The sequence below is a fragment of the Trachemys scripta genome, chromosome 2 (assembly GCF_013100865.1).
Source record: "Trachemys scripta elegans isolate TJP31775 chromosome 2, CAS_Tse_1.0, whole genome shotgun sequence".
Lineage (NCBI taxonomy): Eukaryota > Metazoa > Chordata > Testudines > Emydidae > Trachemys > Trachemys scripta.
In genome coordinates this window covers 58,068,635-58,082,587 of record NC_048299.1, presented here as the reverse complement: position 1 = coordinate 58,082,587, position 13,953 = coordinate 58,068,635, and the positions used below count along the sequence as shown (strand labels likewise).

General features: G+C 41.0%; 1 protein-coding gene across 2 annotated transcripts in view; it reads right to left on the bottom strand.

Moving 5' to 3' along the window:
* KLHL7 (kelch like family member 7) overlaps nucleotides 1–13,953 on the bottom strand; it is a 37,631-nt gene that overhangs the window by 22,905 nt on the left and 773 nt on the right. The window contains exons 2-4 of one of the 2 annotated variants that reach the window (XM_034760616.1): nucleotides 4,320–4,422; nucleotides 1,784–1,877; nucleotides 309–433 (exon numbers count right to left, since the gene is read on the bottom strand). In XM_034760616.1, the coding sequence (XP_034616507.1) occupies nucleotides 309–433; nucleotides 1,784–1,877; nucleotides 4,320–4,422 (322 nt within the window). The remainder of the gene's footprint in view (nucleotides 1–308; nucleotides 434–1,783; nucleotides 1,878–4,319; nucleotides 4,423–13,953) is intronic. The other variant, XM_034760617.1, reaches the window with a different exon arrangement.

Below are 13,953 nucleotides of genomic sequence, written 5' to 3'. Positions count from 1 at the left end.
TTATAATCTTCATTTCTGTTAAACAGGATCCTATACTGAAATTCACGGAACCTCTTATAAGAAATATTGTTTGTAGAAGCTGCTCTGAAACTTGAGTTGATCTAGGTGGGATAAGTTTTTAGTAATATTATGCAGTTCATAAGTTTCTAAGAAACGTCTCAAAAGTTTATGACATATTGAATGATATATACCTGATTTGTGCAAATTCTGTTGTCTTTTAAAAAGAAAAACACCCAGCTCCAAACATTCATTGGCATTTTTCAAAGAATACCTTTAAAATGATGCATCTGTGTTAAATAATCACTTACCAAGACAGTTTGAAGCATCCACTTGCTCTTTCAAAAAATCCACACACATTTTTTTCACAGGTTCTATTTGATATTGGTTTGCTGCATCTAGTAAAGACTGGACGTTATTGCTATTAACGGAAATTCTGCAAAACACATTTAGTACAAAATGAGCACCACAAACTACCAAGCTACTGGTGTTTGAAACATTTAAACAAAGTTACACAAAAACATCTGCAAAATTATTTCCCCACTCTTTCCCAGCCAGCTTTACCTTACATTTAAGGGTGAGATGTATTCTTTCTTTGGGTCCTTTCCTGCCCTCCCCTAATAATGTATGTAAGCATAACAATAAGCAAATAAAGACAGGTTGGAACCACTGGTCCTTAATTCTAAAGGATGATTCTTAACCTCTGGACATTTGTAGGGGCCTGATCTTGCAACCCTCATTTGTATAATTAGCCCTTATACAAGTGGTAGCAGATTGAAGGAACGGACCGACCATCTCTTCATCAAGCGTCACCCCAAAGTCCTTTTAGCCCAAATAAGCTCAATATAAACATTCCAGGTGACTGAAGTACTATTTAAAAGCAGAAGAGAAAAGAAATATTTTTATGAAGTTTATAGAAGTACCCATCTAATCTTCCTAGAAACATTTGCCCCAGTCCTGCAAGCTATTCTGCATATGCAGACTCTGGTGACCGGCGCCCATGTAGAGCTCCATTGATGTTAACAGGGGCATATGCAAGTCCCTGCCCACAGACAGCAGCTTGCAGGATCCGAGCCTTTGGTATCTCTTTCACTGATATTTGCATCTATTAGTTTTAGGTGCTGTCAGACCGATGTTTAGAGACTCCATGTAGCAATGCAAACAGCACATTTAAGCACTTGGGAATGTTTATTTAGAAACAAAAGCAAAAACTTGCCAATTATATATTCAATTTTTTTTTAAAAAGTTCCTAACCTGGAACAACAGAAACCCTGTTTTATTAAGTTACATCACTATGGCCCTCATCACACGAGCACATTAGAGTTCAACTATACACACTTAAGCTATGTCTACACATGGAACTAGAGGTGTTATTCCATGCTCGTGTACATGTACTTCTCTAGCTCGACTCAGCTTGTACTCGACACAGCTCAGAGGAGAGCTAGCGTAAATATGTTTACACAAGCAGGGGAAATCATACTCCTAGCTCCTACTGTACATGTACACACACGTAGCCCCATTTAAGACACAAGTTTAAGTGTTTTCAGGATCAAGGCATACATTATTAATATTTTAGTTGGAATAACTATTTGAATGACTATGGTACAGAGAAAAAACTTTACCAATGTTAACAAATTTTAAGGAAGACTTAAATAAGGAGCTATAAATAGTAACAAGTCGCTGAACTACACACGCTTTTTTTTTCTTTGAGATTTATCATTTATAAATAGTATACTAAGCTTTAAACTTTGTGGCAAAAATGACAAATTTTTAAACAACAAGCTACCTCGCAGTATAAGCAAACTCCACAAGCTGTTCAATAATGTCAGGCTCTGCATCTTTTAGCTCCACTTCAAAGGACTTTGATTCAAGCATATTTGCTGCAATGAAAAGTAACAATAGAACTACATCAGTCTATCATTCTCTGAGCAGTTATTTTTCCACCAGTCACAAAAATCAGCAGTAAAGCAACTATGCCGAGGGGAAAACCTTAAAACAAAAACAAAACAAAACCAGCATTCCCAGAACCTAAATATTCACACATAGGAACTATTTAAATAGAAACAAAATTAATTTATACTTTATCATAATATAAAAGTTTATTATTAATATTCCAATAATAACTTCACTTTTGTAAGTTCTACTCACATTTAAGAACATAAGAACTAGGGCTGTCAATTAATCGCAGTTAAGTCACATGATTAACTCAAAATAAATTAATCGTAATTAATCGCAGTTTTAATTACACTGGTAAACAATAGACTACCAATTGAAATTTATTACATATTTTGGATGTTTTTCTACATTTTCATATATATATATATTTTTTTGTATTCTGTGTTGTAACTGAAATCAAAGTGTGTATTATTTTTATTACAAATATTTGCAGTGTACAAATGATAAAATAAATAGTATTTTTCAATTCACCTCATACAAGTACTGTAGTGCAATCTCTTTGTTGTGAAAGTGCAAATTACAAATGTAGATTTCTTTGTTGTTACATAACTGCACTCAAAAACAAAACAATGTAAAACTTCAGAGCCCACAAGTCCATTCAGACCTACTTCTTGTTCAGCCAATCCCTAAAATAAACAAGCTTGTTTACATTTCCAGGAGATAATGCTGCCCTCTTCTTATTTACAATGTCACCTGAAAGTGAGAGCAGGCATTTGCATGGCACTTTTGTAGCCGGCATTGGAAGATATTTACAAGCCAAATGCGCTCAAGATTCATATGCCCCTTCATGCTTTGGCCACCATTCCAGAGGACATACTTCCATGCTGATGACGCTCATTAAAAAAAATGTGTTAATTAAATTTGTGACTGAATTCCTTGGGGGAGAATTGTATGTTCCCTGCTCTGTTTACCCACATTCTGCCATATAGTTCATGTTATAGCAGTCTCAGATTATGAGCCAGCACATGTTCGTTTTAAGAACACTTTCACTGCAGATTTCACAAACACAAAGAAGGAACCAATGTGAGGTTTCTAAAGATAGCTACAGCCCTTTACCCAAGGTTTAAGAATCTGAAGTGCCTTCCAAAATCTGAGAGGGACGAGGTGTGGAGCATGCTTTCAGAAGTCTGAAAAGAGCAATGCTGCAATGCGGAAACTACAGAATCCGAACCACCAAAAAAGAAAATCAACCTTCTGCTGGTGGCATCTGACTCAGATGATGAAAATGAACATGCGTCGGTCCACAATGCTTTGGATTGTTATTGAGCAGAAGCTGTCATCAGCATGGACGCATGTCCCCTGGAATGGTGGTTGAAGCATGAAGGGACATACAAATCTTTAGCACATTTGGCTCGTAAATATCTTGCGACACCAGCTACAACAATGCCATGAGAATGCTTGTCCTCACTTTCAGGTGACATTGTAAACAAGAAGCAGGCAGCATTATCTCCTGCAAATGTAAACAAACTTGTTTGTCTGAGTGGTTGGCTGAACAAGAAGTAGGACTGAGTGGACTTGCAGGCTCCAAAATTTTACAAAAATGATTGGGGTATGGAACGGCTTCCGTATGAGGAGAGATTAATAAAACTGGAACTTTTCAGCTTGGAAAAGAGACAACCGGGGGGGGGGGGGGGGGGGGGGATATGATAGAGGTCTATAAAATCAGGACTGTGTTGTGAAAGTAAATAAGGAAGTCTTATTTACTCCTTCTCATAACACAAGAACTAGGAATGACCAAATGAAATTAAAAGGTAGCAGGTTTAAAACAAACAAAAGGAAGTATTTCTTCACACAACACAGAGTCAACCTGTGAAACTCTTTGCCAGAGGATGCTGTGAAGGACAAGACTATAACAGGGTTCAAAAAAGAACTAGATAAATTCATGGAGGATAGGTCCATCAATGGCTATTAGGCAGGATGAGCAGGGATGGTGTCCCTAGCCTCTGTTTGCCAGAAGGTGGGAATAGAAGACAGGGAATGGATCACTTGATGATTACCTGTTCTGTTCATTCCCTCTGGGGCACTGGCCATTGGCCACTATCCTCCATGAACTTACCTAGCTCTTTTTTGAACCCTGTTATAGTTTTGGCCTTCACAACATCCTCTGGCAAGGAGTTCCACAGGAAGATACTTAATCACATGAGTAGCCCCACTGACTTTAATAAGAGAAGATAAAAAGGGTAAAAAGCAGCGCTGCATGGGGGAAGGAGAGAAATTAAGGAGAGAGGAAAGTACAAGAGCTTTCCCTCCGACTGTTTAAGAGCCAGTCTCTATTATCTTCTTCAGAGACCCCTGGCAAAAAGTTGTTAACCTTTTTATTTTAAATATTAAAAACATTAAAATAAGCCAATTTTGAGAAGACTTACTAGTAAACATCAAGTTAAAAAAGTGACTGGCTGAAGCAAGCACAACACGATGAGCTGGGATCTTTCTTTCCTGTACCATGAGAATGACATCACAGAGAGTTTTCTAATAAAAAAGTAAAGATCAGCTTTGTGAGAAATACACACAAGAATATTATCTTAAAAGAGGTTTTCAGAAATCCATTGCTTTCTCTGCTCTCCGGCTAGCAGGCTCATCACATAATGGTAAAGTAAAAAACATAAGAACAATTAGTAGTTTAGATACGCCAAACAAAGGTGAAGGGATGATCAAAGTTAAGGCTTACATATTAATCTTGGTTTACCCTGTTTAACAAGACAATAATGCACCTTTATATTGGAGACAAATAGATCACCCAAGCATCATCTCAAAAATATGCAAGTTAAAGGGACAGTTGTCAGTTTAAAAGTTTCTACAAAAGAAATGATTTTTTACCTGTCATTGTCTAAGTAACATGTAAGATCACTGTTCTGAGAATTTTCTGTTTACTCAGTTTGGTTACCTGGTATATTTTGACAGCACTAAATGTCTAGTCAGACAGTTTTTCCCATTTGTGTGATCTTTCACACAGCGACTGGAAGAGCAAGCACCTGTAAAACTAGAAAAATTGTTGGAGCAAGAATAGTGTGTGTGGGTGGAATATATATAAATGAATAGAATTAAAGTTGGCATTCCTTTAAGACTGACTTTAAGAACATGAACACTCACTTGTGTCAGACTTCAATAGGACCTGAGGACATATAGCATCAGGTTCTTATTGAATTCACTAATATTGCTGTCTAGCATTAGAACTTCATTCTGAGGTACATGAAGTCCCCTTATTGCAAAAAAGTTAAACCAAAACAACCCATTAATAGAGTGGGAAGGAAGTGTGCATAGTCAGAACTAGATAGGGAAAACAGAATGATAGTTTAAATATCCGATTATCTGAGTTTCAGTCAGATCCCTAAATGCTCTTTTAGTAGTTTTTGATTCACTCAGGAAATAACACAGATCAGAAGCACCTACAGCTACAATAACAGATTCATAAAAATAATGCATATGTTAAAAAACCAAACAAACAGTTGTTTGAGTAACAAGTGTACACCAGAAAAAGTCTCTTTGCACACCTGTAGCTAAAAATACTTAAGCAATAAAGACCAAATTTGGTCTTAAAAAAAAAAACTGCTCCAAACCCAAGCCCTTGTATTTTTTTGGGGGTGTGTATGTGGGGGGGGGGGGGGGGAGAGAGAGAGGAGCTACATCTAAGGAACACTTTTCTCAGATGACTTCTAACTTGGTCTACTAACGTTACCCAGCACCCTTGTGTGTCACTGAAAATCTCAAGATAATCTGAGTAAGCATGCAGATTTTAACACACTTTGATGAGTCAGCCTTAGACCTGAAAGTGATGTTCAATCTTAACTACAGTGGTGCTGGTGCTCTGCTATAATAAAGCACCATGCACCCATATGCCAACACATTATTAATTTTTTTTGTGTTGTGGCAGCAACTATAAGCCTCAATCAAGAATTGGGACCTCATTGTGCTAGGCGCTGTATGTACATGTATTGAGAAGATGTTCCCTGCCTCAAATTGCTTACAGACAAGGAATAGCACCATTCAGTAGCCTCAAATTGGTGCTGTGAGTGAATGGCACTCTACAGAATGAATTTCTGTAATTGTCTTTCCCTCCTCACTGAGTAATGGGCCTACCTTAACCCTGGTCTCCCTCTTGCTTCTCATGTATTTGTAAAATGCTTTCTTGTTACACTTTATATCTCTACCTAGTTTAACCTTGTTTTGTGCCGTGGCCTTTCCAGTTTTGTCCCTACATGCTTGTGGTGGTGTTTTTTATTCATCCTTTGTAATTTGATCTAGTTTCTACTTCTTGTATGACTCTCTTTTGAGTTACAGGTCAGGTTAAGCTAGCATGGTGTCATACCACACTTCCTGTCTTTCCTATGCAGTGGGATAGTTTGCTTGTGTGCCCTTAATAATGTCTCTTTAAAAAACTGCCAACTCTGTTTAAAACAACCAACCAACTCCACAAAAGCAAACTTAATTCTAGGATTCAAGTGCCTTTGAGGTTGAGGATAGGAAGGCAGGAGAAAAGGTGAGAAGGAATAAAAGAAAGCAGCAGGAGCTGCAGGGAAAGAGAGGAGCCGCCTCTTATGTACCTCTCTAGCACCCCCAGGAGCCTGGACTGATTAAACCAGCTTCTCAGGGAGTTTCCTGCTGCTTCCCTGAACCCACTTGAGGAGAACAGGCAGTCAACTGTAGTAGTAGGAGCCAGTTAGGCCCTTAAGACGTTGATATCTTCCCTCACTCAGGCCCTGCTACCAGCCTGCTTATTTGTCCCCTTCAATTGAGTGTTGAGAGCCACTATAGCTGGCACAGAACAGTCATGAGTGAAAGAAGAAAACGCCCCTCTGGGGCAGCATTCAGAAAAAGAAAGAAAGCAAAGGAATCTTTTCTATCTAAGCAGGAAGGAGCTCTCCTGAGATACATAGACACAAATGTTAACGGTGAGCCTTCCGGCCCCAGTGAGGATGTGAGTGGTGAGGAGATGCCTGATCTTCCAGTTAGTCAGAGTGTAGGTGACCTGGCAGCTACTGCCCCATCCATATCTCCATCTCAAATGGATGTAACCCATGCACATTCCTGAAGAAAAGGGTAGATCAGAGAAGAGTGTGGTGGAGGCGCAAGAAATAGCTGCTGCTGAGTTTAGTTCCATAAGTCTAGATGAGGCAGTGAGGGATAGCTCAGTGGTTTGAGCATTGGCCTTACCCAGGGTTGTAAGTTCAATCCTTGAGGGGGCCACTTAGGTATCGGGGGCAAAATCAGTATTTGGTCCTGCTAGTGAAGGCAGGGGGCTGGACTCATTGACCTTTCAGGGTCCCTTCCAGTTCTATGAGATAGGTATATCTCCATATATTATTATATCATGATCCAAGACTGTGGACCCACTTGAGCAGCAGCCTGAGGGACTTTCTTGTACTGCATGGGCCACAGCAAGTGAAAAACTTCATGTTCCCCAAAGACAAATGAAAATAGAAGTTTCCATCCAATACATTACTGGCATGAAATCCCCAATGGTGACAAAGTGGAGAGGCCATGGCTTATGTACTCAAAAACCCAGAATGCTGCATATTGTTTTTGTTGCAAACTCTTCCAGTCTAATGTTCCTGCCACATTGGGTTCTACAGGAACAAAGGACTGGAAAAATCTGGCTAGAAATCTGGCATGCCATGAGAAGGCAGCAAATCACCAGAAAGCATTCCATAGGTGGAAAGAGCTTGAGATGAGACTAAGGTTAAAGGCAACCACAGATGATCAGCATCAAGAGAAGATTGCATCAGAGTCTCTTTACTGGCAAAATGTTCTGAAAAGGCTCAATGCCATTGTGAGAATGCTTACTACCCAAAACTTAGCACTGCGTGGCACTTCAGATCAGCTGTATGTGCCAAACAATGGAAACTTCCTTAAAATTGTGGAGCTGATGGCTGAGTTTGATGCTGTACTCCCGGAGCATCTTAGGCCTTGGCTACACTTACCAGCTAGTTCGACGGCTGGAAATCGAAGTTCTGGGTTCGACTTATCGCGTCTAGTCTGGACGCGATAAGTCGAACCCGGAAGTGCTTGCCGTCGACTGCGGTACTCCAGCTCGGCGAGAGGAGTACCGCGGAGTCGACGGGGGAGCCTGCCTGCCGCGTGTGGACCAAGGTAAGTTCGAACTAAGGTACTTCGACTTCAGCTACGTTATTCACGTAGCTGAAGTTGCGTACCTTAGTTCGAATTGGGGCGGGTAGTGTAGACCAAGCCTAAGAAGAGTCACCACCCAGGAAATGTACACACACCACTACTTTGGAAAAACAATTCAAAATGAGATCATACAGTTACTGCCAACAAAAGTCAAACAGAAGATTGTGGCAGATGTGAAGTCAGCAAGATATTACTCTGTTATTCCTGACTGCGCACCTGACAACAGCCATACGGAACAAATGACTCTAATGGTGCGTTTTGTAACAACAACAGAACCTAGTGAAAATGTCCCTGCAAAGGCAACTGTCAGAGAGCATTTTACAGAATTTATTGACATAGATGATACTACAGGAGCTGGTATGACAAATGTGCTTCTTAAAAAGCTGGAAGATACGGGAATTGCGATAGCTGATATGAGAGGTCAGGGCTACAATAATGGTAGCTACATGAGAGGAAAGAACAGAGAAGTGCAGACACGGATCCGAGAGTTAAACCCTCGAACTTTTTTTGTCCCATGCAGTTCTCATTCATTGAACTTGGTGGTCAGTGATGCAGTATCAGCTTCTAGTGAGGCTGCTGAATTTTTTAATGTAATTCAAAGCATCAATGTATTTCTCTCTGCATCAACTCATCAATGGCAAATTTTGAAGCAACATCTGGGAACATCCTCTCTGACACTGAAACCACTGAGTGCCATACGATGGGAAAGTCGAATGGAGGTGATAAAGCCTATCAAACACCAAATTGGGAAGATAGATGATGCAATAGTTGCCATTATGGAAGTTAGTGCTATGACAGGAACTGTTCATGGGAGAACAGTGGCAGAGGGAAATGGAATCACCAGAAACATACGTAACTTCAAATTTCTGTGTGGCTTAGTGTTGTGGCATGACATAGCGTTTGAAATAAATGTTGTAAGCAAGAGACTCCAAGGTGTTGACCTTGATATATCTAGAGCAATGGAACAATTGGATAAAGCAAAGTTATACTTACCGGTCAAATGAGGGATTTCAAAATGTTCTGAAGAGTGCACAGAAGTTGGCAGAGGAACTTCACACTGAAGCTGTTTTCCCACCCATTCAAGAATACAAGAGTCACCAAAGAAGAAGACGACATTTTGATTACGAGGCACGGGATAATCCCATAAGTGATCCCAAACAACAATTCAAAATTGAATTCTTTAACCAGGTGCTAGATTGTTTCATGCAGCTCAAGGAACACAGCAGTATATTTGGGATGTTGTATGATATTCCAAAACTCCTCACTATACCTGAAGAAGACCTACACCAGCAATGCAGGGCACTAGAGACAGTGTTGACACATGATGACATGCGCGATATTGATCCGAGTGATTTAGGTGATGAACTGAAAGCCCTTTCAAGATACACTTCTACCCCGATATAACGCTGTCCTCGGGGGCCAAAACATCTTACCGCATTATAGGTGAAACCACGTTATATCGAACTTGCTTTGATCTGCCAGAGTGTGCAGCCCTACCCCCCGGAGCACTGCTTTACCACGGTATATCCGAATTAGTGTTATATCAGGTCGCGTTATATCGGGGTAGAGGTGTACATTTCAGCAGGATCAACTCCAAAAGCTGTTCTGGAATATATATGCACAAATAAGATGACCACTCTCTTTCCAAATGCTTTTTTTGCTCTGCACATACTTCTACTACTTCCTGTAACAGTTGCCAGTGGAGAACGCAGCTTCTCCAAGCTGAAGTTAATAAAAACACATCTACGCTCCACAATGACACAGGAGAGGCTGGTCGGCCTTGCAACCATCTCAATAGAGCATGAGCGGGCCCAGACTGTGGACCTTCAGAAAGCAGTTCAAATCTTTGCAACCAAGAAGGCACGGAAAGCACCACTTTGATTATTCAAACAGATAAAAATGCCAGTGTTTACTATGCAGACAAGAAAAGTTACATTTGCTGTTCAGGCATTTGAAAGTTAAGTGTTACTTAACATTTTTGAACAAGGCATTTGAAGTTGTTAGTTCTCCTTTCATGGTACTGCTCTGCTACCTGCCCCAATAGGGGAGTAGAACAGGAAGAAGGCAGATGAGAGACCTTTCAAAGTTTTGGCCCAAGCAAGGAGGCATGGGGGCGTCGTTTGAGCTCAGGTGCCAAAATGTTGTGGGCCAGCCCTGCAGTAGCTACCTACCAGGCTATAAACATGAGCATGGGCTTCTTAGGTAAGCAGTCAGATACAGCAGCCATGTAGATCAAGAAACAACATTTTGCAGGGTTGTCACCTAGAATTCTAACAGAATCTCAACTGATTCAGTTGACAGGAGGCATATTTAGTTTGGGATCCACATTGGGAGAATAAATACTAAAAAACACCCAACACCCATTCCACCTACACCAAGCATAAAGACTTGACTGTGCATGTCCACCTCAATTCCAACAGTCTCTGAAAAAGGGTTGTGTGTTAATACAGTTTCAACCTGAAATAACACAGCCCTCTACTCAAACTTGATTTTTTGGCTTAGTACAGAGAAGTCCTCAGATAAGAAAGAACAGGAGTACTTGTGGCACCTTAGAGACTAACAAATTTATTAGAGCATAAGCTTTCTAATAAATTTGTTAGTCTCTAAGGTGCCACAAATACTCCTGTTTTTTGCGGATACAGACTGACACGGCTGCTACTCTGAAACCTGTCAGATAAGAAAGTGGACCCACTGCAGTAACTCTTCCTGTTTTCGTATTAGCAATAAACTCTGCATAACAATAACTGAACTTTCAATACAGATACAGGAGGATGTTCACTGTGCCACAAAAACAACAAGGAGTCTGGTGGCACCTTAAAGACTAACAGATTTATTTGGGCATAAGCTTTCGTGGGTAATAACCTCACTTCTTCAGATGCATAGAGTGAAAGTTACAGATGCAGGCATTATATACTGACACATGGAGAGCAGGGAGTTACTTCGCAAGTGGAGAACCAGTGTTGACAGGGCCAATTCAATCAGGGTGGATGTAGTCCACTCCCAATAATAGATGAGGAGGTATCAATTCCAGGAGAGGAAAAGCTGCTTCTGTAATGAGCCAGCGACTCCCAGTCCCTATTCAAACCCAGATTAATGGTGTTAAATTTGCAAATGAATTTTAGTTCTGCTGTTTCTCTTTAAGTCTGTTTCTGAAGTTTTTTTGTTCAATGCTAGTGACTTTTAAATCTGTAATAGAATGACCAGGGAGATTGAAGCATTCACTTAGTGGCTTATGTATGTTACCATTCCTGATGTCCGATTTGTGTCCATTTATTCTTTTGCGGAGGGACTGTTCGGTTTGGCCAATGTACATGGCAGAGGGGCATTGCTGGCACATGATGGCATATATAACATTAGTGGATGTGCAGGTGAATGAGCCCTTGATGGTGTGGCTGATGTGGTTGGGTCCTCTGATGGTGTCGCCAGAGTAGATATGGAGACAGAGTAGGCAACGAGGTTTGCTACAGGGATTGGTTCCTGGTTGGTGTTTCTGTGGTGTGGTGTGTAGTTGCTGGTGAGTATTTGCTTCGGGTTGGAGGGTTGTCTGTAAGCGAGGACTGGCCTGCCTCCCAAGGTCTATGAGAGTGAGGGATCATTTTCCAGGATAGGTTGTAGATCGTGGATAATGCGCTGGAGAGGTTTTAGCTGGGGGCTGTATGTGATGGCCAGTGGTGTTCTGTTATTGTCCTTGTTGGGCCTGTCCTGTAGTAGGTGATTTCTGGGTACCCGTCTTGCTCTGTCAATCTGTTTCCTCACTTCCCCAGGTGGGTATTGTAGTTTTACGAATGCTTGATAAAGATCTTGTAGGTGTTTGTCTCTGTCTGAGGGGTTGGAGCAAATTCGGTTGTATCTTAGGGCTTGGCTGTAGACAATGGATCGTGTGATGCGTCTTGGATGGAAGCTGGAGGCATGTAAGGTACATATAGCGGTCAGTAGGTTTCCGGTATAGGGTGGTGTTTATGTGACCATCACTTATTTGCACTGTAGTGTCCAGGAAGTGGATCTCTTGTGTGGACTGGTCCAGGCTGAGGTTGATGGTGGGGTGGAAATTGTTGAAGTCCAGGTGGAATTCTTCAAGGGCCTCCTTTCCGTGGGTCCATATGATGAAGATGTCATCAACGTAGCGCAAGTAGAGGAGGGGCACTAGGGGATGAGAGCTGAGGAAGCATTGTTCTAAGTCAGCCATAAAAATGTTGTAATACTGTGGGGCCATGCGGGTACCCATAGCAGTGCCACTGACTTGAAGGTATAAGTTGTCCCAAATCTGAAGTGGTTGTGGGTGAGGACAAAGTCACAAAGCTCAGCCACCAGGCGTGCTGTGGCCTCATCAGGGATACTGTTCCTGACAGCTTGTAGTCCATCCTCATGTGGAATATTGGTGTAAAGAGCTTCTACATCCATGGTGGCCAGGATGGTGTTGAAGGGCTCATTCACCTGCACATCCACTAATGTTATATATGCCCTCATGTGCCAGCAATGCCCCTCTGCCATGTACATTGGCCAAACCGGACAGTCCCTCTGCAAAAGAATAAATGGACACAAATCGGACATCAGGAATGGTAACATACATAAGCCTGTAAGTGAACACTTCAATCTCCCTGGTCATTCTATTACAGATTTAAAAGTCACTAGCATTGAACAAAAAAACTTCAGAAACAGACTTCAAAGAGAAACAGCAGAACTAAAATTCATTTGCAAATTTAACACCATTAATCTGGGTTTGAATAGGGACTGGGAGTGGCTGGCTCATTACAGAAGCAGCTTTTCCTCTCCTGGAATTGACACCTCCTCATCTATTATTGGGAGTGGACTACATCCACCCTGATTGAATTGGCCCTGTCAACACTGGTTCTCCACTTGCAAAGTAACTCCCTGCTCTCCATGTGTCAGTATATAATGCCTGCATCTGTAACTTTCACTCTATGCATCTGAAGAAGTGAGGTTATTACCCACGAAAGCTTATGCCCAAATAAATCTGTTAGTCTTTAAGGTGCCACCAGACTCCTTGCTGTTTTTGTTGATACAGACTAACACGGCTTCCCCCTGATACTTGACACTGTGCCACAGTACACAAGTATGTCAGCAGCTATTTATTATTTTTACAATGCCCAAAGCATGCTGAGTCTACTTATTGCTTGTATTTCATACAATTCATTTTGTGACATCTTCCTCTCAAAGTCCAATATGTGCAAGGATTAAATAGAAAGGGGTTTTGTCCATCCCTAAACAATTTTTAGAAGCTCCACCAGATCTCTAGATTATTCTATATGAACATATTCATTTAATAAAGGATACTGAAGCCTAGCTGATAAATTAGTTTTGGTTGGGCTCAAACTCTGAATTGGTGGATTACCCCTATTAGAATACTTAAAAGCAGATGTTGGTTTAACACAATAATACTGAAAATTGTCTTAAGCAACCACCCTATAGACAGGGAGACATCTATTAAAGATGAAACAAAGTTGAATTGTCTAGTGAATACAAGTGGGATAGCAGGATTCCTGGGATCAACATCTGACCAGATGTGTGCCCGTGGGAAAATTACTTACATGCTTGGTGCCTGTAAAATGGGAACAATAATTCAGACCTGGTGTAGCTTACTTGGTTACAGTTTCCAGTGCATACTCAAAGCTATGCAGAGAAGTCAGTGGAAGCCCACACACGCATCCAAAAACAAAGGACAGGACTAATGATGACATGTTCTAACTAGGGTGACCAGACAGCAAATATGAAAAATCAGGACAGAGTGTGGGGGGGTAATAGGTGCCCATATAAGAAAAAGCCCCGAATATCAAGATTGTCCCTATAAAATCGGGACATCTGGTCACCCTAGTTCTAACTACGATTACTGGGAAACTTGAGGTGGATATAGAT